This window comes from Chrysemys picta, chromosome 7, assembly GCF_011386835.1.
Source record: "Chrysemys picta bellii isolate R12L10 chromosome 7, ASM1138683v2, whole genome shotgun sequence".
Classification (NCBI taxonomy): Eukaryota; Metazoa; Chordata; order Testudines; family Emydidae; genus Chrysemys; species Chrysemys picta.
In genome coordinates this window covers 125,349,569-125,376,202 of record NC_088797.1, presented here as the reverse complement: position 1 = coordinate 125,376,202, position 26,634 = coordinate 125,349,569, and the positions used below count along the sequence as shown (strand labels likewise).

The 26,634-nt window shown below is 47.2% G+C and overlaps 1 protein-coding gene across 3 annotated transcripts in view; it reads left to right on the top strand.

Annotated features, from left to right (window-relative positions):
- SUFU (SUFU negative regulator of hedgehog signaling) overlaps nucleotides 1-25,236 on the top strand; it is a 119,796-nt gene extending 94,560 nt beyond the window's left edge. For all 3 annotated transcript variants that reach the window (XM_065552660.1, XM_065552659.1, XM_042845189.2), the window contains 4 exons: nucleotides 1,952-2,086; nucleotides 3,979-4,117; nucleotides 17,004-17,072; nucleotides 20,840-25,236. In XM_065552660.1, coding sequence (XP_065408732.1) covers nucleotides 1,952-2,086; nucleotides 3,979-4,117; nucleotides 17,004-17,072; nucleotides 20,840-20,929 — 433 coding nt within the window. In that variant the 3' untranslated portion in view covers nucleotides 20,930-25,236. The remainder of the gene's footprint in view (nucleotides 1-1,951; nucleotides 2,087-3,978; nucleotides 4,118-17,003; nucleotides 17,073-20,839) is intronic.
- Nucleotides 25,237-26,634: the final 1,398 nt, after the last annotated feature.

The following is a 26,634-nucleotide window of genomic DNA, read 5'->3' as shown; positions in this document are numbered from 1 at the left end:
GTTGCGGGGCTTGGGGCCGGGCGTGCTCGGCCGGGGCTGGGCCGGCGCGCTCAGCCAGAACCAGGGCCGGCGCTGCTGGGTCCCGAGCCGGGCCGGAGGCAGGGCCGGGCTGAGGCGCTCAGCCGGAACCGGGGCCGGAGCCGCTGGGGCCCGAGCTGGGCCGGAGCCGCTGGGCGCCGCTCGGCCAGGGCCGTGCCTTCCCGGAGCTCTCCTCCCCCGTCCCTCCCCCCCCTCCCCACCCCAGCTTACCTGCTGCTGCCTCCTACCTGCGCCTGCTTCTTTTCAGACTTCCCGCGAAGATCTGATTCGCGGGGAGGGGGAGGAGCAGGGGGTGGAGCGTTCAGGGGAGGAGAGGAGGGGGAAGACAGCTGCGGGGCCGGACAGTGTGGTAAGGCTGCAGGGGATGGGGGGAGCCGGGAAGGGGCTTTGGGTGCCCAGCGGCGCTTGGCCGTCGCTTTTCTGTCTATAAATAGCCGACCGGGTGGAAATCCCGGACATTTTTAGATTTTTAAAAATCCCCCCCCGGCCGGCTATTTATAGACCGAAAAGCCGGACATGTCCGGGGAAATCCGGACATATGGTAGCCCTATCCTCTCTCCTCTCCTCTCCTCTCCCCAACCAAATACAATGATTCTGTAGTGTAGTGGTTTGAGCATTGGCCTGCTAAACCCAGGGTTGTGAGTTCAATCCTTGAGGGGGCTACTTAGGGATCTGGGGCAAAAATCAGTACTTGGTCCTGCTAGTGAAGGCAGGGGGCTGGACTTGATGACCTTTCAGGGTCCCTTCCAGTTCTATGAGATAGGTATCTCTCCATATATTATAAACCAAGATTGACAGATAAGAGAAATGTAAACCCTGTCTCTGCTGACATCATGTAAGTTGATGGCACTCGATATGTGCCTCCCTTTCCAGCCAGTTGGCCTCTTTGCTGTCTCCACCCCTTCCTGTCCTTGATCCCAGTCCTTCTGCTCACTCAGTGCTTTTTGTTTGATGTGTTTTGGGGGGAGGGGTTTTCCTATTGCATGTAAGATCCTTGGATCAGGCACCATCTTTTCCTGTGTTCTCTACAAACACACAAGGAATTATAATGCTACTCTTTAAACATATAAAGTATTTTAGTTTATGATCCGGTATTTTGAGATATCTACCTGATTATACTGAAGATTCTGTCTTGTGAAGTTCGTAATTGCAGAATGTAACCTCTAAGTTAAACAACATTACCGTGTGTAATGTCCTGCCCTTGTAAAATATAGTATAAAGACTGCATTGTTTTAAAGCAGCTCTACTTCAAAGGGAAAACGGTCTACAAATATTCTGTGAATTGTGTGTGGCTTTTGTACTTTGAATATTGTACTTAATGCTAGCAGAAGTTAGAGGGTTTAAGAACTGGTTATGCAACATCTAAAGCCTGTGGTTGGTCTGATGAAGGAAAAGGGTTGGGTTGATTCAGATTGTCTCTTTACTATAGGTCTCTAACGCTAAGCTGCTATAACAGTGAGTCAGGACAGCACAGAGCTTTCTGGACAGCCCCGTTTCTTAAAGAATAAGAAATGGGGCGTGGGGGGACCTGCTAGGTCCCGCAGGCTTGCCTCTGCCCAGGCAGCATTGTACCTTATAGAACATTTTGTCATGCTTCTGGCTTCATGGTGTAATTTTACTCCCATTCTTTATTAAACTTTATTTCCAGAACTTTTAAGGTCACTAGATCAAAATGAAGCATTGCATGCTAGGATCAGTAGTCTGTGGGCCACACTTGTAAAATGGAGACACGGGTGGCTTGCAGATTAGCTATGTCCTTCTGGCAAGCTGTTGTGGTGTCCTTCCGTTAGACAGCTTTCACGGAACTGCTCTAAATAATCACTGAATTTTTCTGCTGTCTTTTCGCAAGGCTGACAATAGTTGGAACGTGGGTCTCAGGTTCTAAATAGGTGTACACTGTTTTTTCTCTTAGAAGCCGTAAGGATAGTTTAGAGAGCGAGAGCTCAGCAGCTATCATTCCTCACGAGCTAATCCGCACAAGACAGCTTGAGAGCGTGCACCTGAAATTCAACCAGGAGTCTGGAGCACTGATTCCACTTTGTCTAAGGTGAGAGGAGCTGGTTTCTTTCTGAGCTCTGCTTTAATGGCTGCAATTCTGCCTTGTGGCCTTCTTTCTTCATACAGATGATCCTATATAGATTTTAAAAAGACCAGAGCTGAGACTCTTTGCCAAAAACATTAGAAACAGATGACACTATCCACAGACCTGAGGAAGAGCTCTGTGTAGCTCAAAAGCTTGTCTCTTTCACCAACAGAAGTTGGTCCAATGAAAAATATTACTTCATCCACCTTGTCTTTCTATTGTGCACATAAGTTCATCATGCCAAAATTGTTTCCCATGTTTTATGTTGGGGGTTGAAACAGCAGAGTTTTTTGATCAAACTAATGCTGCTAAGTATCTTATCAAATTAAGGGATGGCTCCTACGGTCCTGTCACATAAATCCCTTAAGACATTAACTTTAACTTGTGCAGTTATAGGACAAACATTTGCCATCAGTTGTGCACACAGTTTTGTATATGCAAATTCTGTCATTGGTATCCCTAAATCCACATGTTGCCCTGCACTTGTACTGTAAAGGCTGTATCTTGAGAAGTTGCACCTAAGGAGGGGATCAGGGTTTTGACCAGTCAGTGACCTGTCTAAATCTCCAGAAAATTCAGCTAGTGACTTTTTTGTTTAAATGCTTTTGACAGAAATTGTAAGAGAGTTCTGGTCTTTGAGTTTCAGAGTAAACTGAAGGCCACTAATTCTTATTGAGTTAACAATAATAATTTTTGTTGACTACTTTTAAAATTAAAAATGCAATAAAGGATGCAGTAACTTGCCTCTAAACTCTTTTCTCTCAGATGTACTGGTCAGCCTGACATCACTAGATATTTATGATTTGAATTGTGCAACCTCATAAATTAAGGACTTGTCTACATGGGTACATCCAGGAAGGTTAATCCAAATGACAAAAAGTGTGAATTTGCAGAGGATTAGTTAAACCGCATTAAACACCTGTGTAAACACCCTCCTTCAGAATTAAGGTCACTTTAATTCTAATTAATAGCAGCCATGCAGGGATTTAATACGATTTAACTAATCCACTTCAAATTCACGCCTATTGTTAATTCAGATTATTTTTCCTGGATGTCCAGGAAAGATAGACTTGTGGCTAATGCACAGGGCTGGGAATAGGATCCGGATTCTATCCCTAGTTGTTTACACCAGGTCACATGGGAAGTCACTTAACTTCTCTGTGCCTTAATTAGCTCCAGCTGTAAAATGGGGATAATATATTCACATCTCCCTGAGGCTGTGAACTTCAATGCCTTTGGTGTGACTTGAGATTCCCACACGGAAAGCACCGTCGCAATGAATTATTATTTATTATAGATGAACAAACATGTATCTCTTCTCCTAAACGTTTTATTTAACATGAGTCCACTGGCACAGACTAAATTTAATAAGTTACAAGGTAATGGATTAATATATAACATGAGCTATTAATTTGTAGAAGTTATTATCCTAGTGGGACTGCTTTGTGCCACCACAGAAGAGATGTGGATTCTGGACTCGGTCCTGCTGGTGTTCTCTGAGCTGATGGAGTTGGGAGTACTGTGCCTTATGCATCAGTGGCAGGGACTGGTGCAAATGGGATACTAATAAAGTCCCAATCAGTCTTCCTCGGCTAGAAGCATTGTAATGTGGAAGTGGAGCCTTGGGATTGAGGGTGTGAGAGCACATGTGCACTTCCAGAGTTCCAGAAGAGACTTGTGACCCGCACTAAGGGACAAGGCTGTGAAAGTCCTTCGTACGTTCACTGAGAATTAGTGGTTACTGGGGTGTGACGTATTCCTAAGGGTGATCACGGATGCTCCAGTGTATATCTTGTGGTGGGTCTGTACTGACCTGCTTCTGACCTCCGTTTATGTATGTGTGTTCTATTCTCCAGGGGCAGGCTGTTACATGGACGGCACTTTACATATAAAAGTATTACAGGGGATACAGCAATCACATTTGTATCGACAGGAGTAGAAGGAGCCTTTGCTACCGAGGAGCATCCTTATGCAGCCCATGGGCCTTGGTTACAAGTAAGAGCCTCTTTTTTTCTTCCTCCTCTTTGACCTCCTTCCTTTTCTGTTCCTTCAAAAAACAATCCCTGTGTACAGCTTTCTCTGGCCTACAAATCTTACAACAAAGCTAGAAATCCTGCTGCAGCTTTCCTGACCATCAACACCTGATTCCTATGATACTCTCAGTAGCTCCAGAAATGATTAAAAACGTAGAACTAGTCCTCGTTAGGGGAATGGAATTTGAAATATAAAACGTTGGTTGGCAATTTCTAATTTCTTAAATGAATACAGCAATTTTCATCTCTCAGAGGCCCGGATCACTTTACAAATTCTACATATTTTGGTTACATTTTAAATTTAAAAGTTAAAATTTTTTTAAATTAAATTAAATTTTATGGAGATATCCTATCTCCTAGAACGGACCTTGAAGGTCAAGTCCAGCCCCCTGCCTTCACTAACAGGACCAAGTACTGATTTTGCCCCAGATCCCTAAGTAGCCCCCTCAAGGATTGAACTCACAACCCTGGGTTTAGTAGGCCAATGCTCAAACCACTGAGCTATCCCTCCCCCCCACTGTAGTGGTTCCTGCCACAACAGTGCAAATACTTTAGGGGTGAAACCTAATAGGGGAATTCAGGGAGGCAGAATGGAGTTACCTAAACTAATCTTCTCTTTATCGTTCCAATTTTAGTATATGTGCTGCCGAAGCAAGCCAGGGCCATCAGGGTGAACAGCTTAATCTTTGGGAAAAGTTATAGGCTCTTTAGTGATTGGAAGTATTCCGGAACCCTGTCTTACATTGTCCCCAAAACAGGGCACTAACCGCTGCACATCATCCTATAGCCCCCTCACCACCTCAAATCCCCACACAACTTCTTGCACCAGCACCCTGGATTTCCCTTGGAGTTTCCCCATCCACATGTTCACAAGGGTCAAACCTGGTTAGCTTAAGACCACCAGTGGTGGGATGTCATAGACCTTTCCTAGTCGTGTTTATGGCCAAGCAAAAATAAAATAGCTTTGGGAGGAAAGCTCCCTTTCTAAAGAATTAGACGCCTGGTGCACGCTCTCTCTCTGTTTATTGTACACTGTTCCTCCAAGGTGCACTTCTGTTTGAACACGATTTAGGGTCCTACTGTTCCAGTATCACAATTAAGCTGGCTATGGCTAGTATTCAAGGCATCACAATGTATATGTTCACAAATGTGCAGGAAACCAGGCATGCAAATCTGTAACTCCTAAAGGAGCTGATTGGGTAGCACGGCACTCTTACAATGATTAACAGGGAATGGTCGGTTTAAGAGGTGGGTCATTCACTGTTTGCTTGTGCTCACCAACACATGACACACAAGATCTTGTGACTGTGTTAACCCCAAACATAACAGTATTTGTTTGAGTTTACACCACGTCCTGAAATGTATTAATGTGTAGAGCTGCCAGGTAGCCTCTAAAGGGTGGAGAATGGCAATAATTATGCCATCATTCAGGCATATAACTAATATTAATCCTTCTGGAACGAGCTAATTCCCAAACGTCTGTTACTAGGACCTGCAGATTTACTGGGGTCACATGGGGTTGCTGGGAAGGAAGGAAGGTTTCTGGTGGCTGGGAGGTAGGGTGGGGCCCTTTGCAGGAGCAAGTCCCCACCTTGCTTCCTACACTGGGGAACTTCTTTGGTCTTCACTTCTGCTGGGACCTGCTCCCCTTGCTGCCGGCCACTGCCCTGTCCCTTAGTTTAGTGTCAGCAGAGGTAAGGTGGTCAGACTGCAGATAGGCAGGGAACACTGGCAGGCCCGCCAACATTGTGTAGAGCTGGTGGGGTGCCTGAGACTCTTGCCTTAATGTAAGGAAGGAAGGATCACTTTTTGAATGAACAGCAGCTGAGGGGTTGGGAGTGAAGATGCGAGGTCCTAAAGACAAGTCCATTGGCTTCAGCCTAAGGGGCAAGAGAAGTTGTGGTATGCAAGAGACATAGTGGCAGTTTCCAAATTGGATTTCTCCTCTTAGCTTTTGGAGTAGGAGGGCTTGAGAGCACTGGTGTCATCAAAGTAAATCCTGGAGGGGAATCCTCACATCATGCTGCCAAGACCTCAGTCACACAAAGGCATTGACGGGCTCCAGAGGGGGTAGGTCGGTGGCTGAAAGCAGATCACTGTGGTGTGACGGCTTGTTGTGAAGGAGTATAAACTGGGGGGTTGTGGAGAGGAAGGGAAGCAGCAAGCCTCTCTTGATGGTGACTTTTTTCCATACCATGGGGAAGGAACAGTTTATATAAGTCCAGGGCTGGCTCTGGCTTTGTGGCCGCCCCAAGCAAAAAAAAAAAAAGGGGGGGGGGGGCGGCCAGAACAGCAAAGCAAAAAAAAAAACCCTCCGGCGTAGCCGGAGCGTGGGTGCAGGGGGACCGGCTAGCGGCAGGGCGGGGAAGGGAGCGGGCAGGAGAGAGAGAGAAGGGGGGTGGCCAGGGCTACAGCGGGGGCGCTGCCACGCGGCCCCTCCCGCCGCGCCACCGCCTGCTGGGGGGGCTCCACTCCGGTTGGCGAAGAAGGAAGGACGAGGACTGCCCTGCCGGGCTTGCTGCAGGGCGCTCCCGTCCTCCACGCCGCTGACCCCTACAGGGCGGCCAGAGCGGAACAAAAAAAAAAAAGCGGCCGTGCCGCCCTAGGATTGGGCGGAATGCCGCCTCGAACAATCTGCCACCCCAAGCACCAGCTTGCTCGGCTGGTGCCTGGAGCTGGCCCTGTATAAGTCGTCCTTCCAGCTCAGGTTTAAGGCATAGTAGGGGAGGAGTACATGGGGAAGCTTGCCCTGCTGCTGTCCACACTCTGGGGATGATTAGGTTATTTCATTCTCCCGGAGCTGTCAAACTGGAACCTATCCCAAACACTTGGCATATTTTTCCTGAAAGTAACTTTTTAATTATTTATAAAAGCTAAATTCTCATAAAGGTCTATCATGTCAGGCTGGGTTATTTCTTAGCTTCTTCCACTCTCTTGTATTATTGAATACAAAAATTACTTTGATTCACAAAAGTACAGACGTATTCCTGAAGTCCTGCTTTTTAACACTAGAGATTTCGGCTATGTGTTAGCTACTGTGCCAGTCTCTAACATTGCGCGTGACCAAAGACTTCCACAAGGCTTTTTGGCCCTTCCCCTTTCACCTTGGCTGTCCCAAGGCAACAGCAACAACAGCCTGACCATAATGCTGAGCAAAACCTCTCTTCCCCCTCTGGGGAGAGTAAATGCTCCAGGTGAGCAAAGAAAAGATAAGGAAGAGGTGCCCATCCTGACTGCCAGGGTTAGAGAGTTAAGGCTGGTAATTCCCACCGGCTTCAACACAATTAATATGGGATGGTGTTAATATATATTAAAGGTTCTTGGGACAAATTGTCTGGATGTGCTGAACCTCTCATTGGAAATCTCACTTGTCTATCTTTAAACCTGCTCAAGGTGAGTGAGAGTGACATATGCTCCCCCCCCTCTTTACTGGAGTACACCTCTACCTCGATATAACGCTGTCCTCGGGAGCCAAAAAATCTTACCGCGTTATAGATGAAACTGCATTATATTGAGCTTGCTTCGATCCACCGGAGTGCGCAGAGCCGCGCCCCCCCCCCCCCCCCCGCCTCCTCCCGGGAGCACTGCTTTACCGCATTATATCCAAATTCCTGTTATATTGGGTCACGTTGTATTGAGGTAGTGGTGTATGTTTAGACAGTATGTGCGGAGATTCACTGTTGAAATTAATCTGTCCCAATAAAGTTTGCCCGAACCTTTAATACATATTAATGTTATCCTAGGATAGCTTGTGTCAAAGCTAGTCAACATGCATGCATCGGCCGTTGGGAATTACCATCCTCAGCTCTCAAACGCTGGGAGTCAGGACTTGCTTATGCAAAATGTTTCAGCTTTACCATGGCATTCCCTACCTGCCCAGCACAAGGCACACTTCTCCTGACCCCTGTCTTGCTTACTTGGAGCACTTTCTCTCTCCAGAGAGATGGTGAGTGATGGTGATAATTTCTGCTCCTGCTGCTCTGGGCAGTCATTGTTCTAGGGAGCCTTTGATCAAGCACACTGTAAATGTTACCCATCAGCGTTTGCTGCAGTACCTGTTAAACATACAAGCCAATCAACGTAGTACATTTAAAAAAACACTATGGTAAAAATGTCCATTAGGTTGCAGTCAAGCACCCCGAAGTTAGGAATTGCCTGAAGGAAGACTGCCTGTACAACCTTAATTTGGCTCCCTTATGCATGTACATTGATACAATCTCTAATTACATGATCAGGTTTTCTCCACTGGGCCCCGTCTCACTCGCTGCACCGTGTGGACCAGGCTCTGGGAATGAAGTAAGGCTGTGTAGTGAATGCAGCTGTTTTCTGTAGGACCTGTGCAGCATTTGTTTCCGCGAGTCGGAAGGCGTGTAGTGAATGAAGCAGGGGATTGTAGGTGGGGAGAGAGGATGGTCTCCTGGTGAAGGCAGATGAGCAGTGCCCTGGAGAATTGGATTCTATCCCTGCTTCTGCCAAAGACTTCCTGTGTGGTGCTGGGCGAGTCACTTAAACTAAAACCTTCACATGTGGTCACTAATTGTATGTTCCTAATTTTCTGGCTACCTATCTTGGGATCTGATTTGCAAAAGCACTCAGCATCCCAACCTGCACCTGAGGTCCATGAGAGCTGTCCTCTGAATATTCAAAGTGCTATATAATGCTAAGTTCTTTGGAAAATCTGGTCCTAAGAGAGTCTCAAGTTGGGCACCCAAAATTAGTGGACACTTCTAACAATTTTGGCCTTAGTACCTCTATGCTTCAGTTTCTCATCTGTAAAAGGGGGAATAACAACACTGCTCTACTTCATAGGATCAATGCATCAGATGGTGAGGTGCTCCAATACTTTGGTGCTAGAGGCTATCTGCATATCTAAGAGAGAGATTCAGCGCAGGGTTTAGATGGTGTGCAATAAAAAATAAAGGGCCAGGCAACACACCAAACCAAAATGTTATGGTGGTTCTTTCTTTCAAAAGTTTACAACTGAGCCTTGATTTAATACAGCTTTGAAACTTTACTGTGCAGAAGAAACATGTTGCTTTTAGTGATCTTAATTTAAATGGAACAAGCACAGAAACCGTTTCCTTACCTTGCCACATCTTTCTTTAAACTGTCCCCTTATTTTGTTGTTAGGTTTACATTAAACACAGTACTGTACTGTATTTGCTTTTTTGTGTGTCTCTCTCTGCTGCTGCCTGATTGCATCCTTCTGGTTCCAAATGAAGTGTATGGTTGACCGGTGAGTTCATAACCCTGAGGTTCTGCTGTAATTGAAGACCGTATCATAATGTGTACACAAGAGGTCCGAATTAATATTGTGTGGGCAGCTCTGGTGCCACCGTGGCCCCCACAGCAGGGAGGTATAATGGCAAGAAAAGTACTGCCCAGCCCCAGTATCCTTGGGCTGGAGCATGCTCTGTGGGGCTGGAGCATGCTCAATGAAGATGGAATCTTCAGAGAATTTTGTTACTAGTGACTGATAAACTTCTTCGAAACATACAAATGGCGATTTTCAGAGGGGGGTCAGCAAAGGCACATCTTCACGGGGTCAGCAAAGGCACATCCTTGAACCCAGCGGAACCTCCTGCTAAATTTCTAGTGCTTCCTCCAAAGCGTGGAGTCAGTAGGGCTTCTCAACAGAACGAGGATAAGAATTTTTTAACCTTGTCAAAAAGTATTGCTCCTAAACTTTGTTCTCTGAAATGACGGCATCATTCTTGCTGGAACCTTTCCAGTGAGGCACGGATACTGGCATGGGAAATTTCAGTCTGAATGCTTAGAGTGGCCAACTTATAAACAGGTGAAAACAGGGTCTTTATAAGTATTAGGAAACCTTAACTCTCGCCATGGCTACCAGCTGTATCTGTAATATAACGTGTATAGTACTGTGTCTAGAGCATCCATCACACTAGTACTATAGAAGTGATAAAATTGTACAAGCAAACCATGAAGCACATTGTATTATCACCTCCCATTGTTTAATGAGACCGTATTAAGATCATACATTAAAGATGGAAGAAGCTATTAGGTCATCTAGATCAGGGGTTCTCAAACTGGGGGTCAGGACCCCTCAGGGGGTCGCGAGGTTATTACATGTGGGGGTCGCGAGCTGTCAGCCTCCACCCCAAACCCCGCTTTGCATCCAGCATTTATAATGGTGTTAAATATATAAAAATGTGTTTTTAATTTAGGGGGGGGGGTCACACTCAGAGGCTTGCTATTTGAAAGGGGTCACCAGTACAAAAGTTTGAGAACCACTGATTTAGATCCTCCCCTAGAGGCCAATGGAGGATTGTTCCTGCGGTACATTTTCTAGTGCTTCATCCAGTCTCATTGTGGATGACTCAAATGCTTCTACCACTTCCTAGAGAAACTGACTATCCCTCAGCCTAATGCATCTTACTGTCGGGAAGCTTTTCCTGCCAATCAGTCTAAGTTATCCATTAATGTCAGGTCTTTACTCCCTAGCTTTTCTCCCGGCCATGGGTAGCACCCTAGAGAAGTCCTCTCCCTCCTTAAAACTTGCCCCCTTAAAATGCATGGACTGTTAGCTTGTCTCCCTTCAGACCCTTGTCATCGCTGAGCCAAGCTGTACATAGTCACACAGCAGTGATCCTATCCAGAAGATCGGTAGAACAAGGGCCAGTCCAGGTGGAGTTTTAAAGCTGATGAAACAGAGTTGGGGAGTCCTAGCAGCTCCTTAGTGTGCATAGAGATCCTCCTGGGAGATAGCATTTCGAATCCTCATGTACTATTTCCAGCAGAATTGTAAGATCCCTGAATGTAGCAATATGGTGCCCGGGGCAGGGGTAATTATCTTTTCCTTTACAGGGAAGGCCTGGTAGTTTCTTGGAATATAGCAATGGGATTCCACCCCCCAGAGAAATCCCCCTTGTTTGTTCACAGTACTTACATGTGTAACACTCTGGTGAAAACTATCATGGAAATCTTACAGCACGGTGTTAGAACTCATGTCCTTTTTCATATCGTGCTGTTGCCTCACAGAAAATAAGGAGACAAGGCTTCTGACCTGAGCTGCTTGCAATCTAAATGAGAGAGAGCACAATGAAAGGGGGAGGGTAGATGAGAGAGCAGGGGGGGTCTGCTCATGGCACAGAGCACTATTTACAAGGAGTTTGATTAGGTGCATTTTGAATTAAAGGAATTCCTCCTTCTGCTGTACAGTATTAACGGCAGGAATTCAGCAGGCACACTTTCAGTGCCGTCTGCTCCCAAGAGTTGCAGGAAATTAGCCATGTTGTTGATGAAAGGAAGTAGGCCACAAACTTCGGATCTGCTGGCTCATCCAGTCTAGAAGCAGCAGGTTTATGGATGGAGGATTTCTTAAGGGCTTGTTATATAACTTACTTTGGGGTATATTACACCATTTTACAAGCCAGGCATTCTGAAGATGAAAGGTGCTGTGGTCTGCTTGCCAGCTGAATTTGGGGGGGCTCTTTCCTGATCAGAGATTTACCAACTGTGGCAGACTATAAACAGCTGTGTGAAATGTACTATTGTAGCCTGGGGTCAGAGCCAGCCTGTTTCAAGTTAAGAATTTCAAGCCCTTGCAATAGATTTGAACCCCTGAAGTGAGAGATGGTGCATTAGTCATGCAGTTGCACCTGTAGACTTAAAATCATAGCCTTAGATTAGTCTCACGTGGTTTTTGGGTGCCAGTCATTGTCGTATGTAGGTTGAAGTACAACTTGACAGATGTGGTTAATAGACTGAATCTTGATGTTGGGCACCAAGTAACACACACGATATACAGTTCATGCATACCATCACTGGTTAAGTACCAAAAAAATCATGCTAACAGTGTAGGTGGCTCAGTCATCAGTGGGGAATCAAACCTTGGGCATTCACTATAGAAAGCCCAAACCTCCTCCCACCTGAGCTATGAGAGTAATTCCATTAATTTAGTAAGTAGCAGACTGTTATAGTTGCTGAGGCTAACCTCTAGAGCATAGGTTCTCAGATTGGTCTGTGGACTGCCAGTGGTCCGCAAGCTCCATTCAGGTGGTCCACGGATAGTTCCCTCTAAGGTGCGTGCCTGGATGGCCGCACTCAAGAGAATGAAGGGCCACTCACCTAATTAGTGGAACTGCGCAGGCATGGCTCCACTAATTCGGTGCCTGGACCCTGGAGAAGACGCACATGTAAGGTGAAGTGGTGGCCTTGGGGGGAATTGGGGGTAGGTGGGAGAAGGCAGTGGCATGAGAAGAGGGGGCGGGGGGGATTTGGGATGTGCAGGGCTGCGGCGGCCAGAGAAAAGCGACTTTCTCCACGGCAGCCACAGCCCTGGAGCTGGGGAGACGGCCCTCCCTTCCAGTCTCAGCTCTGTGGCTGCTGGGGGGGGAGGGAGGGCGAGACCCCCCTCCTTCCCCGCCCCAGCTCGGGGGCTGCCACGACAGGGGGGAGAGGGCACATCCATCACTTTACAATAGTTAGCTAACGGTACAAACAACATTTGGAAAGTTCATTAAGTGGTTCGCTGAGACCCTCAGCAATTTTCAAGTGGTCCGTGGGAAAAAAAAGTTTGAGAATCACTGCTCTAGAGGGAGACATCACACACAAAGCCAGTGCATTACATAACCATAGCGATGTTAATCCTTACATAATGTAGCATTTTTAACACGGCTGGGCACACACAAGTTTCAACAGGGGTTGCCAAACTTTGGACCTGCAGTTGCACTTTTGACATTCCTAGTTTAGTGATAAAATTGTGGATTTTCTCTTCTATGGTTTTGCAAGCACTATGTGTAACCATGTAGCAAGGGATTTGCAGAGCCGCAGCACGTGTATAAAATGGAGCCTGATCCTCATAGCTGCAAGTTGTGGGCGGGAATCTGACCCAGAAAGCACCTGGCATGTCCTTGGTTGTGCGGTGTTGAAGGAAATGTTTTGCAAACCCCGGCTGGACTCTTTAGCTCTTGCTTGTGACTATTGCAAACAGCCATTACGAAGGCAGAACTACACTCCAGTGTGTGAAACTGGTTGCAGCAGGTCCATAGGGTGGAATGTTTGCACACAGTTGCTGAACTATGAAAATCCTAGGTTATGAATCTATGGGGCTTCTTTGACATCAGAGTGAACACAAACAGGTCCCCCAGAGCTTGTTTTCTTCCCCAGTCATGGCCCAAAGATTTCACCGTAGGAAAGGTCTGCTCTGAGGAGAGGCACGTCCAGCTTTGAATATGCAGAAAACCATTTAATTTGGCCTCCAGATTGCACAGACTTTCCCATAGCTGCATCACAACAGAGAGTCTGTGTTATTCTTTGGAGAGCGAATAAGCTGCTCCATCATTTATGATCTCCCTGCAGTATCCTGTTGATAAGATCTGCTAACGTTCTCAAAGGAAAACTCTGGGTTCAGGTCTGAAATACACAAAGAACAGGGCCTATTTGTTCAGTGTGAGCTTCTAAGGTTTACATCCCAAAGGAAATTAAATTAGATGCCTAGAGCTACGACGGTCTGTCCTGTTTATTTGCTGGAATGTCACCTTTAATACCATGCACATCTAATGTGTGTGTGTTAATGCGGTAATCTGCAGGCACGGGCATGCTAAGAGGACTAAAAACCTAGGAAGTATTGTGTGTGAGAGGGCAGTTGGTACTGATTTTAATTTATTTTCAGGCTCTTTGTAAGTATCAGAATAAAGAGAGCTCTCTTCTGTACGAAGATCTACTTGCTGATCACAAGGATTGGATCCGCGTGGTCTGTGCCTTCCTGCTTTGATGCCTTTATTACATTTTGGTTGGGCTAATTCTGTTGGGAGGAACCTGGTTTCAGCCTGTATCCAGTGTAGTTGTATCTTTAGCCTCTAAATCTTTTCAGCAGTTAGATGTGCCCAAATGCTACGGTAACGGGTACCTATCCCCAGCACCCTCCAGAGTGTATGATGGTGAAGATTTTCTCCAGCTACCTGGTCTAGCAAACCATTTTTTAAAAGCTGGCTTACAAGCATTCCTGAGACACAAGGGCACACTATCCATTTGGCTGCTCCGGGCTTCCAAAGCTTCTTTCACAGGGAAGGAGGCGCTGTTCACCCAGGACCAGAACTGTGCTGGTTAGACGCTTTATGCGCTTGTTTCAACTGGAGTTAGTTGTTTGCTGGCTAACTGACGTTAACGAACACAATTGCAAATGCTAATCTAGATACTCCACATACGTTTGTTCCAGGATCCAAACCGTGGTGGTTTACCCTAGGGGCTGCACCTTCTGCCCTTTATTCTGTAAATATCCTTCCCTGCTCACCCCCATTGAATTTTTTCATTCCCCACCTTGTTCTTCTCTGGCCTACAATGAGATTGGTTCATTTGTGCATATATTTCTCCTTCCTTTCTCTCCTCTGACACCCTAGAAATGTCCCTTGGGCTCCTTCCCTATTAACCCTGGATTTTATTCCTACTGCTACATCTGATTTTTATCATTCTTGCCATCTCCACTGCCCTATAGCCACCCCCCACTCCCCTTTTTTTTTCTCATTTTTGCTCATCTGTGTCACTGCTGAATATGTATTTCCTCCTTGCCCACTCATCTGATTGCTTTGGGTGCTGGTTTCTTCCTCTTATCTACTGCTGTGTAGTTTGCTACGTCTGCCGTATCCTCTGTCTTCCACTCTCCACCCACTGCCCTGTCACTCACGGCCAGGCTACACCTGAACAGAAGCTGATCTGCTACATACAGAGCCCTCCCCAGACAACCCTTGCCAGCTGCACCATCTTCTGGGTTAACCATGCAGGTGACTGTTCTGTTTCTGAGCATGGATGGCTTTGGTTGTATTTCTGAGTAAGCAACCCTTTAGGTTCTTCAAACCTTTCATTGACACACAGGTATTTCCAGTTCAACGTGTGCCAGGGCTACCATCTCTGCCAAAGAACTTGCCCACTGTAGTCTAAACCAGCCCTGCTATAGTGCTCATAGATGTTTGGGTTTAGTGTGCCAGCCAAAGATGTGATCGTCTAAGGCCCAACATAGACAATAATAGACATGGAATCATCTGATTGTAGCCAAAAAGCCTCGTGAAGCATGTGAGTCTGTGATGTGATACCGCTGATTACATTGCCACAGCTTCCGCTGGGCTTCAGGAGTGGCTCCATGCCACACCACAAACTGGGGACTGAATCTAAACTCTAAGTTAGACTGAAAGCTCATCGGGGCAGAGACAGGGTCTTCCTTTTTGTACAGTGCCACTGCCATGTATGATAGTAGCTTGAGTGGCCAGTGCCTTTTCTGTCCATCTAGCCGATTCAGGGGTTCTCAGACTGTGAGCCATGGGTTCCTAGTATATAGATCAGAACTTACGAGGGAATCTGCAGCATCAGCGCTGCTATGCGCTTCCCCCAGCGAGCTCCGTGCTGCAAGGGAGGCTGTCAACAAGCAGCACTGAGATGAGCTCCAGTTTGGAACTGGAGGGGAGCCGAAAAGGGGTGGAACTGGGGGTTGGCCTTGCTCCCTTTCAGCACTGGGAGCTGGGGAGAGTTGCCTGAGCTCTTGGAGAGGGAATGCAGAGCTGAGGGGCCGGAGGGGAGGAAGTGGGGGAACCGTGAGTGGATTTGGAGAGGATGAGTAAGGAGTGAGCAGGGGAGGAGGGAGAATGCAATGCAGGCAGAGCAGAGAAGCGGGAATGCCGGTCACTATAGGATGGAGAGGTGCTGGAGACAGACTGTAAAAGGAAAGGGTGGAGTGAAGGGAGGAAAAAGGAACACCAGGAGAAGCAGAGAAAGAACAGAGCTGTGAGCTGCAATTTGCAAAATGAATAGCCTGCTGTATACCCAAACCCTGCAACACCACACCCAGCACCCCTCACCGGACCCATGTGTGGAGGTGATTTCCTTGTCCTTGACTGCTACCCCACCTCAGCAGGGCTTGCGTTTATCTCTGGCCCTCTAAAAGCTGTGTGCGCGGGCACCTTCTGCTACGGCACGTTTCTTTTTAAGAAAAGGGCGAGGGAAGATGCTGGTTCCCCACTTAATATTCAGGACCAGCTGATGTCAGTGGGCATATGTGACTTCAGTGGAGTATGTTGACTGGGGATCTGGCCCTCTCTCTTTGGGGGGCATGGAGTCAGAAGTTATTGTCCAAGGAACTTCACGTTTGCTAGTCCTCTCCTGGAAAAAGCCGGAGCCTTCCCCCTTCTACCACACCCCTACATTCTCATGCGGACTAGCAAGGCTGGGGGGAGGGAGGAGCAATTCTGATTGGGAGCGGGGGGAGTTGCACATTTGGGAAGGACCAAGGACTGGTTTTCTGAGCCGAGTCCGAGAGCCATGCTGTATATCCCACACCCTCCTGCTCCTGGCTTGGGCACCTCTCTGAATGCCTCCCCTGCTGAATCTGTGGTTTTTCTAAATGATACACCATTTAACAAGCCAGGTCTCCAGATCAGAGCCCTCGAGGTGCCCAAAATGCAGACTCTGTGCAGGTTCCAGGCTGTCCCGCCCTGTCCCCCTCCACCAGCTGTAGCCCAATTATACTAGAGACTTAACTCCACTGTGCCAGATGAAAGTGTCTGTTTCCCACTGCCTTCCTTTGCAATTGTTTGCTTGACCCCTTTTTGCCCTCCCCTGCCTCCCTCCCCCCTTCCTCTCTGAAGCTGAGCCTCTAATTTTAGATGTAGGAAGATAATTGATGGTAGCAAAAGATTGCCTTGTAATCTTAGCATTTTTTGCAGTGGTTGGGGTTGTGGGGGGGAGTAAAGCCAGGAGCTAGAGGCCTCAAACCTTTGTGTCGCCAAAGAAAAGTATGTACAGTCTCCCCTCTGTGCAGAAGAAAGGGGTCTGCTGCTTGGCAATTATATAAAGCTTGGAGTGTAAAAGAGTAAACTAGTGTCTCCCCCTTGCAGATCCTGTTGACTGAAGAGTTCGTAGAAAGAATGCTGGAAGACTTAGAAGATCTGACTTCTCCAGAGGAAGTAAGGCTGCGTTGCTCCCATATCTGGCATCTACTGGCCGAGAGAGAAGCTGCACAGTTGGCTTGTTTTGTTAGTGTTGGAGTTTGGCAGCTTCCAGCCCTTCCCACAGCTTCAGGGCTCAGCCACCCTTTGAGCCTGCTGGCATAAACCAGGCCCCCTGGAAGAGAAGGGACTGCAGAGGCAATCGGGGACCTGCAGCTAATCCAACACTGCCCCAAGAGTGGGGGGTGTTGGCTAGCGAGGAGGCCATGGCCACTGCTGCTGCGGAATGCACTGATTCGGCACGCTTCCCCAGGTAGCCTCCACTGGCGGGGGTCCCGACAGCAATTGGAATGCCATCCCCCGGCCAAAGCCCCAGCGGAGCGGAGCTGTGCGGCAGCCCTGGCCGCTGCACTGGGCTGCAGCCTGTGCCCCCTGCAGCAGCATGGCTGAAGGGCCCCTTTGGCCTGCAGAGCAATGCGGAACACCCAGCATATTTGCTGCCACTTCATATTGCACTTCAGAGCCGCTTTTGGGTGGGTGGGGAGGGAGGGGCTATTTCATACCTGCTGCTTGTCCCTTGTTAGTTCCCTTCCCTCCCAAACTCTGTTAAGTTCGAGTGTGGTGCACAGATACACGCAGCCAGCCTGGCAGCGCTGAGCCCAGCAGCAGGGGACGCACCACGGCAATGGACTTTCCCCATCGTGTGACCCAGTCGCATTTAACACCAGCTCTCCCCTGCACTCCACAGAAATATCCTGCCTCGCTTCAGAGAGCAGTAGCAGCCGTGACATGTAATATTTTTATCCCATTTTTTACAGCTCCCTGCGGACTCTAAAGAAACTTTCCTAGGCTTGTAAAGTAGCCCTCCTGTCCCTCTGTCCCTCCGTCCCTCCCTGCTTCGCCTCCCAGAAAAACCTCAGTGCTCTGATTGTTGAACCCTGAGCTGACATAATGCCAGGGTCATCTATGCCCTGTGAAGGAGCGCAGCAGGCGATCAAGCACCTCGCTAGCAGTGTAGTGAATTCTCAGGCCAGCTCTTAACCATTTAAACCTAAGCCAAAGATCATTTGTGCTAGCACAGAAATGACCATTTTGAGTCCCTTTTCCCAGGGCTAGTGTTCCCTAGCTTTATTGGGAAGTACGTAGTGCCAGACAAAGGATGAGACACTGGCTTCCACGCTGCTTTGACATTACTCATTTTAAAATGTTCTCTGACGTATTCTTCTCTGACGTGACCATTTTGGAACCTTCCCAGTTTAAAAGAAAAGGGGCAGGGGATACTGTAGATGGTTATGGTCTTCCATCACCCAGAATCCTGCAGGACTTCGTAAGTCACAGGATTTGTTTGTAAAGAGTTTTGGGTCAACTTTATACATTCCCCAGAGACTTCCTTCGGCTGTTGCCGGTATCCAGCTAGGTAATGAAAATCCAATTTTGGGTTCTAGGAAAAGAACCCCTCCTTCATGGTGTAATGAGCCAGGTGAAGGTGAAATGAATACCAACTGCAACACCACACACGTCTGGCTGAGCACCTCAAAAACTCATGCTGTGTCTTTGTGTCTCTTCATTAACGTCAGAATGATTGTTTGTTAAGTGCATGAGACCTTAGAGATGGAAGGGGGGCCCATAGGCTAAATCAGATAGTGACCGAAAATATGGGTGCAGGTTATACGGAGGTTTATAAAACGGTTGGCAAAGTAGTGTAACTTGCACCAGTTTTTATTCACTAGAGGAGTAAAATTGAGTGTCCACGTAGGAACTGAGGGGGCAGATGCCCCAAAAATACAATTACTGGAATGGTGGAAGGGCAATTTAGGGTTCCTTTACTGCTTATGCCCACTCTCCAACACACTTGTACCAGACATAGGCAAGTCTCCGCTGTGGTGGGGTGGGGGGAATGGCAGCTCGTGTTTTCATAGACAAGCAATTGCTTGTGCAGCTGATGCTGAAGCCCACTCCACGGCGTCCTTGCGTCTAGTTTTAGCGGGCTAGCTGGAGTACAGCTACTGTGGGTAAGTCTGTGGGAGCCGCTACTCTCACGCCTGGCTGCAGTGTAGACGTAGCCATAGTTTACATGGGCACATGTGTCATCACTGAATTTGGCCCAAGAACTTTCATGGGAAAGGAACTCATTGCACTAGTCCTGAATTGAACGTCTCTGGTTTAGACGATCCTCCCTAGTCAAGGCAGAACCCCGGGTAGATGCTGCTGTTCAAATCCTTCCGTCAGCTGGTGCTAGTCTGTGCGTGCAGCAACGTTTTAAAAACAAAGCAGTTCATTTTCCAGAAGTTCCCGTGCTTTGTCTGCACAGGCTGGGGGTGACTGGGACAATCCTATTCCCTGGAACAACTTTCAAGATCAGTTCCTTGCGTGTTTATGAATGGGGCAAATGTGTAGTCCGGACAAGCCCTAAAACACGAGAGGCAGCTTTAAATAAATAGGCTGCCATTGTACACATCTAGGCATTTGCAGTGTTAATCAGCCCTGCGTCCTCCCCCCTCTACCCCCCCCCCCACTTTCTGTTCTTGATATCCTTTTTCCACTCTGACTTTCCTCTGCAAAACCAGCAGTGGGGAGCAAAAATGAAACTGAGTTGGGGTCTTTTTCCTCCTCTGAGACGCTTATCCTGTAACTCCATGATAGCCCTAAACCCCGCTGCCCCCCAGCTTACCCTTAGTGCAGACACCCTTCCATTTGCTTCCTGCTCAGACGAACTGAGGCAGGGACACTGACTCTCTGAGCAGGCCCGTCGTCTTGTTTCTCCTTGCAACAGTTCAATATTTCCCACAGCAAAACTGTTTTTGACAGAGCTATTCTGGCACGGGCATGGTAAAGTCACAGTCAGCCCAGTACATTCTAAGGACGCCTCAGACAGCTGTCCAGGAGTGCCCAGCGCTGGTTCTGAGAGCAGGAGTTTTGGGGTTACTTTCCAACAGGAGGGTCTGTGTGTTGGGGTGGAGCTAGGACTGGATGAACCAGCTGTAATATTCGTGGCGTCCCCTCCACATGAAGAAGTAGCCACTGGAAGCAATGGTGTGTAAAATCAGACTTGAGCTCAAGTTCCTACGCTGGGTATCGCAACCAACACTTTCTTAATAGTTAGGGCAGCTGTGTGTGTGGACATGAGCCAGGGAACAGTCACTGCAAAGTCAAGGGGTTTGTTCCGGGGGGGGGGGGGTTTGCCATAAATAAAGTGGCCCAAGGACGGTATTCAGAAACACTGGCTGTCCTCCACCAGAACAGCATGACTAGCTGCTAGCCATGTGAATCATTGTGCCAGTTCTGCCTGCTACATACAGAACCATACAGCCTCACGTATATCACATGACACAGAGAATCTTAAAGCCGCTGTCTGATTCTTGCTTTAAGGCAAACAAAGGGGGCTTGTGGGGCCTGGGGACAGTTGGAGGAAACACAGTGAAGTGGAAAGGGAGATACTCTTGCAAATTGCAGACTTTCACTGAGATGCGGAAGGGGAGGGAAAATGGTGGTGGGAACAGTAACCCTGGCAGAATTCACCGAATGAAACGAACAACGCTTGGGCTGGAACCTCGTAACTTTACTTTGGCAGCAGAGACACAAACCGCATTATCTAATGTCCACTGCTGTCCAAAACATACTGATGGGGGAGGGGGAAACGCTTTCTTAGTGGCCCTTCGCTTTAAAATAAAAATAAAAAAGCTTAGCTCTTAAATGGAGGGCTGCCTACTTTCAGAATAGCTTTGGGTTAATGCGGGTTAGGCTGCAGGGAAATGCATTAACTGACTCCCTTTATTGCCTCGTAGTTTAAACTTCCAAAAGAGTACAGCTGGCCTGAAAAGAAACTGAAAGTCTCCATCTTACCAGATGCTGTGTTTGACAACCCTCTGCATTAGAGCTGAATTACACCCTTCTGACATCTGGGAGAGCCAAGTGACTGTACATTGCTCAGTGACTCACAGGATAATTAATGCAGTAAGAACTATGCCTTCAAATAAAGTAGATTGCTGCACAACCACTGCAAACAGAAGAGGAGTTACACAACACCAACCCAGACAGAACTGGACAGTGCTGGGCCATTTCTTCCCCATCCTTTCCTGGGCTGAACTCTCCGGGAACAGCCTGCGTATGTTTGAGTGCAAGTGAGAAATATTTAACTATGAAAAGTAGTGGTAAGAATTTTTTCCCTGTTCTAGCTGGCTACAAATATCCCTGCAGTCTTCGCCCAGGGTGTAGATACCTTGTACGCCTATATTTACATACGCACTCTGCCAGGGTGCAAGCCCATGGATTAAATGTTCTCTACATGACTTTGGAATCCTTTTGGTTAGCCAAACTTTTACCGACTGCAGAACTATTCCTCCAGGGGCTGTTTTGTCTTTTCAGAAACGGAATGGTGTTAACGAGGCCAGAAGCTCGCACGCTTCATTTAAAGATGAACTCTCAAGTTTAGTCAAAAAACAAACCCAAACCCTCCCTGCTGCTAGAATTCGGAAAGGTCTGAGTGTTGAGCTCGGTCTGATTAGCTCTGGTATCGCTGCAAACAGAGGCAACTTTCTTCTTGCACATCCTGTCCTAGCGTATGAATGTATGCATGAGCCCCGGAGAAGGTTGTGACCTCTGCTTTTGCACAAGCAGGAGGAAGAGAGACTACCGGGGCAGAGGAGGAGATCTCCTGTTTACCGAATGTTTATCTTTCAAGGGATGCTGTCAAGTATTTTTTCCTTGCTATTGTACAGAATCCCTTTGAATCCTAGAAGTGGGAAAGGATCTGTATGTTCCGAGGGGCCACGCTCCAGGAACCAGAGGGCTGCTCTAAATTGTTTAATATGGAGATCGGATCCACCCTCCCCATCAACAGAGAGAGCCACCAGCAGAGTCCTGGAAGAAAGCCCTACCTGCACTACAAAACAAACCCTGCTGGGGACCCGCTTACAGCACAGTTGTCCTTAGCACAGTTCCATCTTACCAGACTCTGTGTTCGACAACCTGTGTGCACATGGGACCGTAGCCATGTGCTAAGGATTTGAACCTTGCTTTAACGATTGGGGGATGAGCAGGCTGTAACCGGGGCCCCCAAGTTATATTGTAGTATGAGCTTCAGGTTCTGCTTCCAACATGACACTCCCTCTTGGTCCCAGTGGCCTCCCTTAGACCAAGATGGAGCATGTGTGCTGAGAGCTTTTGTCTCTGCAGGTTGCATCCTGGTACCGAAGAGCAGGCCGTTGGTGGGTGCATTGCAGATGGGCTGCAGGCTACCCCATGCTTGAGTCCTTCCCCTGCCAATCCTGGATTGTTCTCTAAAGTAGATTCACCAGTGCTTTCTCAGACAGATTCACACTGGAATACAGTCACTTCTAATTATGTGGGGGCAGATTTCTCCCCCCACCCTTTCCCACTCACAAGCTAACATGGCCGTTTCTTCGTCTCTGGTTGTACACAATACAGTGGTCTTAACATGGCTGTGGCAACAACTTTTAACAACTGACTGCCTTTGATCAAACCGCAATGGCTAAAACTGGCCCATACCTCACAGAAGCTGGTTGTTGTTGTTGTCTTAATTTCTTCCCAACAAAGTGGGATTTTGTCAAGATTTTTAAAATCTATTTTGGAGCTGGTTGCTGTAGGATGTATAGTCCTGTGGTTGAGGCATGTATCTAGGAGCCGAGAGGTCTGACTCTGGATTTCCTGTGTGAGTGTAGGCAAATCACTTCACTTCCTCCTCTGCAAATGAGGATAATATTCCTGGGGGGGGGGGGGGGGGTTGGGATGCCTAGACCATTAGCATCTGTGAAGTGGACCAAGATTCTCAGAGGGAGGTACAAGTACCATTATTTTTATTATTATTTAAGGAAAGCCAAATCCAGATCCTACGTTGCTTAACAGCTTCCTTTTTACAAAGCTATGAAAGCAATTTCGATGTAAATTAGTCTGTCATTTTGTCTGAACTCAGAGGATCATCTTGAAATGATATTTTTTAAGAGCAGAGTTTCCAATCTCCGGGCCAGCCAGAGTGATTTTTGTGTTGTGGCAGTCTGCATTTATCCAGGAGAATCTTTGGCTGACTTGCAGCGTCCCATTTAGTATGAAATGTGTATGCAGTGCCGGTCTGTTCTGTTCCTTAATGTTGGTGGGAGTTGTAGATGCATTTCCAGGGGCCAGTGGACTAGAGAGAGACTGAAAATTGGCATGCAAATCTACCAACCCAGGCACAAAATAGACTCCCCTCCTCACCTCACTGTGAAGAAATAGTGGCATCATGCCAATCAGAAAAGGAGGAAAGCGGACAATGAAGACTTTGCCCTAAATCCACAGATTTCAAAGAGCGGCCCATGAACCAAACACTTGCCAGTGGTGTTTGGAGAACTGGCTGATTGCCACAGGGCCGGCTCCTCTTCCTTCTTTCCAGCTGCGAAGTCTCATTAAGAGAAGCTGAAAGCACAGGACTTTCCTAGAGTGATTTGTCCATGTCAGCAATTGCTGCTGTTCCCACAGAAGTCACAAAGGGGCAGAGACCAGGAGGCCATCTGAGTTCTGTCTCTCTGCCCTAACTCGAGTTGAGACGCTTTGAAACCTTCCCACGAGACACATGAGCGAGTGCCGGACTGTAGGTAAAATACTTTCTCTCTGCAGGATTTTTCTCCAAATCTGCCTCTCCCATGATTGTTCTTCCGTTCTGCATTCACTCCTGTTTATCGCTGTGGGTTGGATGTTGGTTGGTTTCAGAGGGGGATGTGAAGGGACCACACTGAGGCTTGGCCTACGCTACACAGGTAGGTCGATGTAAGCTGCCTTGTGTCGACCTAGCTGTGGAAGTGTCTTCGCTCCAGTTTGGCTCCTGACGATGTAAGTGGCTGTCTACACATATTTACTAACATCACCTTCCCAAGCAGGGTAGAGTCACAGTCAATGTCATTAGGTTGACCCAATGTCAGTGTAGACACTGTGTCGCTTATGTCTACTGTTATTGGCTTTCAGGAGCCGTCCTGCAATGCCCCACACGGACAATACAATCTATACAGGCGCTCCTGGGGAGGATGTGTGCTGCCAACACAAATGCACACTCACGAGTGATTTAATAACTCCGGTGGCTGTCTGCCGTAATAAATTCAGTTGACATAATTTTGTAGTGTAGACATGACCCGAGTGCTTTGGAAATCCCAGCTATACCCATGTGTTTTTGTTTATATGTCATGTATTTATATCTAGTCATCAGTATTTGAGTTATGACCAGTTGGCAAGATAGGTACCTTTGATTTGTAAGACACTTTCTCACAAACCCTATTCTTAAAGCCTCGCTGGCTGCCAAATTACATTTTGTTTCAAGGGAAGGAAGTCGGGTCTTCCTAATTAGTTTAGCAAATAAAAACAAAACAAAACAAATCACTGCTACAATAGCAATCTACGTCCTATTGCCAGCCTCTCTGCAAGAGACTCACTGGTGAAAGGAAACCTTTTGACTCTGTCCCACTCCTGTCTCTGTTCTTTTAGAACAAGAAAGTTGCACATTAATCAATATTTAGAGAACTCGTCACCCATAACATTTTTCCTGTGTGCAGTTGAAGTTTGCAGTCGTGCCAAAGACTATTCAGTTGGCAGCTAAACGAGATCTTGAGTTTTGATACTTTTCTAGTTTTTGTCTTGGGCAGGGGGAGGAGGGGTGACATGGAAAAAAGAGAACTTTTGAATATATATATTTTTAAATGAGTAATTGGCTTGAAAAGGGAAATGCATAAATGTTAATTCCAAGGTGGTTTTCCAGGCCAGTGTTGTTGAGAATGGCAGTTCCACTCACGCTGCTTTTAGATTTGTTCAGGCTGGCAGAGATTTGAACAGGGATTATACAAAAACCAAAGCCATGCAATTTGTGTTGGGTGGAAGCAGCGATCTGGATTTAAATTGCATTTTAAAATAAGTGTGTAGAGATTTCTCTTCTCCCTACCCCCCCCAAAAAGAGAGAAATCTTCCAATGCAGATAGATAGGAATACTTCCTTATGGCAAACCTGTGATGCCTTGAAAGTCTATCATGGGGACAGCCACCTTCAAACAAGGGAAATCCCAAGAGCTGTAAACACTCTTCCATTCACACACTTGTTTAAAAAAAAAAAAAAATTACAGTTACAGTATTAAAGAAACTAGGCTCTCAGCAAACCAGAGAGACCTTAAGTGTTGCAATTGGCGTGACCTGTTGTAATATTTTCTGTGGCCTAGATCTAGAATATCTGCTATGTGTAATGGCTTTGAGGACAGTGGTAGGTTGGTTTGATTGGACACAGATTTGCCAGGAATGATTTGAGACGGCAGGCTAAAGCCCTTCATTTTAAATAATCTGTAGCTCTTGAATGGTCACAGGGCACAAGGTTGTCTTTGAGGAAATAAACATTTGTTTACAAAACTTGAGACCAGTAGAAGTACTTAGAGGATGGAATTTAAACAACATAATGAATTGATGCACAGTTTGTTAGACATTGACCTGCAGTGTCTGTGACCCAAGTGTTGCAGATTGCGCTATTGCAAGCAAACCTGGCAGTGAAATTAACTAAAACGAAAGTGACTCTGACTTGGGACCCAATTCTGCAACGGGATCCATGTGAGCAAATCCTTGTTCCAATGCTCAGTCCTACTGACATGAGCCAGGCACACGGGTCTGCTCGCATGGAGACTGGCCCTCGGGCTGTGTTGATTGTCAACGCCAGGCGTAACCACTTGACGTAAACAGCAAATTAAGAATTTTTTAAATCTACAAGAGTTTCATTTATAATAGACAGAGCAAATAGTCATATTTGTTTTCTCTGACATTGTCCACAAATGGCTGTCTTGTTAGCAAATGGAAGGTGAAATTATGACGTGGCTGCTTCTTAGTCTGTTCTAATCATTAACAGTTTGCAGAAGTTACTGCTGCTTCTCTCTCGATCCCCTGGTGTGACTCTGCAGGCTCTTTAATTCAATGAGCTTGGTTCTCATTACTCAGGTACTGTGCGTTTACCACATCAAGCTAGTCAGCAGCGCCTCCCAAGGAAAACTCTTTCAGACACTCCATTTAGAGACATGGCCGCCGCTCACGTTCTTCTCCGGTGGTGGGCAGAAGCGATGTCTTCTCTTGCGTTTCTCTGGCCTTTTTATTACTCCGAAAGGCCTGTATGGAAAAGGGATCTTTGTTGCTTAACAGCTCGTCTTGCACCTGCTGTTTATTGCACCTGCTGTTTATTCCTGCCTCACATGTTCACATCCAAAGTCATAACCCCCGTTTTGTTGCCTTGTAACTAGCTGCTAGCAAGGGTTGCTCTCCCAACTGGGGTGGGGACTGTAACTTCAGGGGGCGGGAAATAGATGAATAGACTTTTTAAATGAGTACGGACTGTTAGATCATCCAGCCCAGGGGTGGCCAACCTGAGCCTGAGAAGGAGCCAGAATTTACCAATGTACATTGCCAAAGAGCCACAGGAATACGTCAGCAGCTCCCCACCCCCGGCTCCCAGTGCCTCCCACCCACCAGCAGCCCCACCGATCAGCACCTCTCCCTCCCTCCCTGCACCTCCCGTGGCATGCAGGAGGCTGGGGGGGAGGGGGAGGAGCAAGGGCACGGCAGGCTCAGGGGAG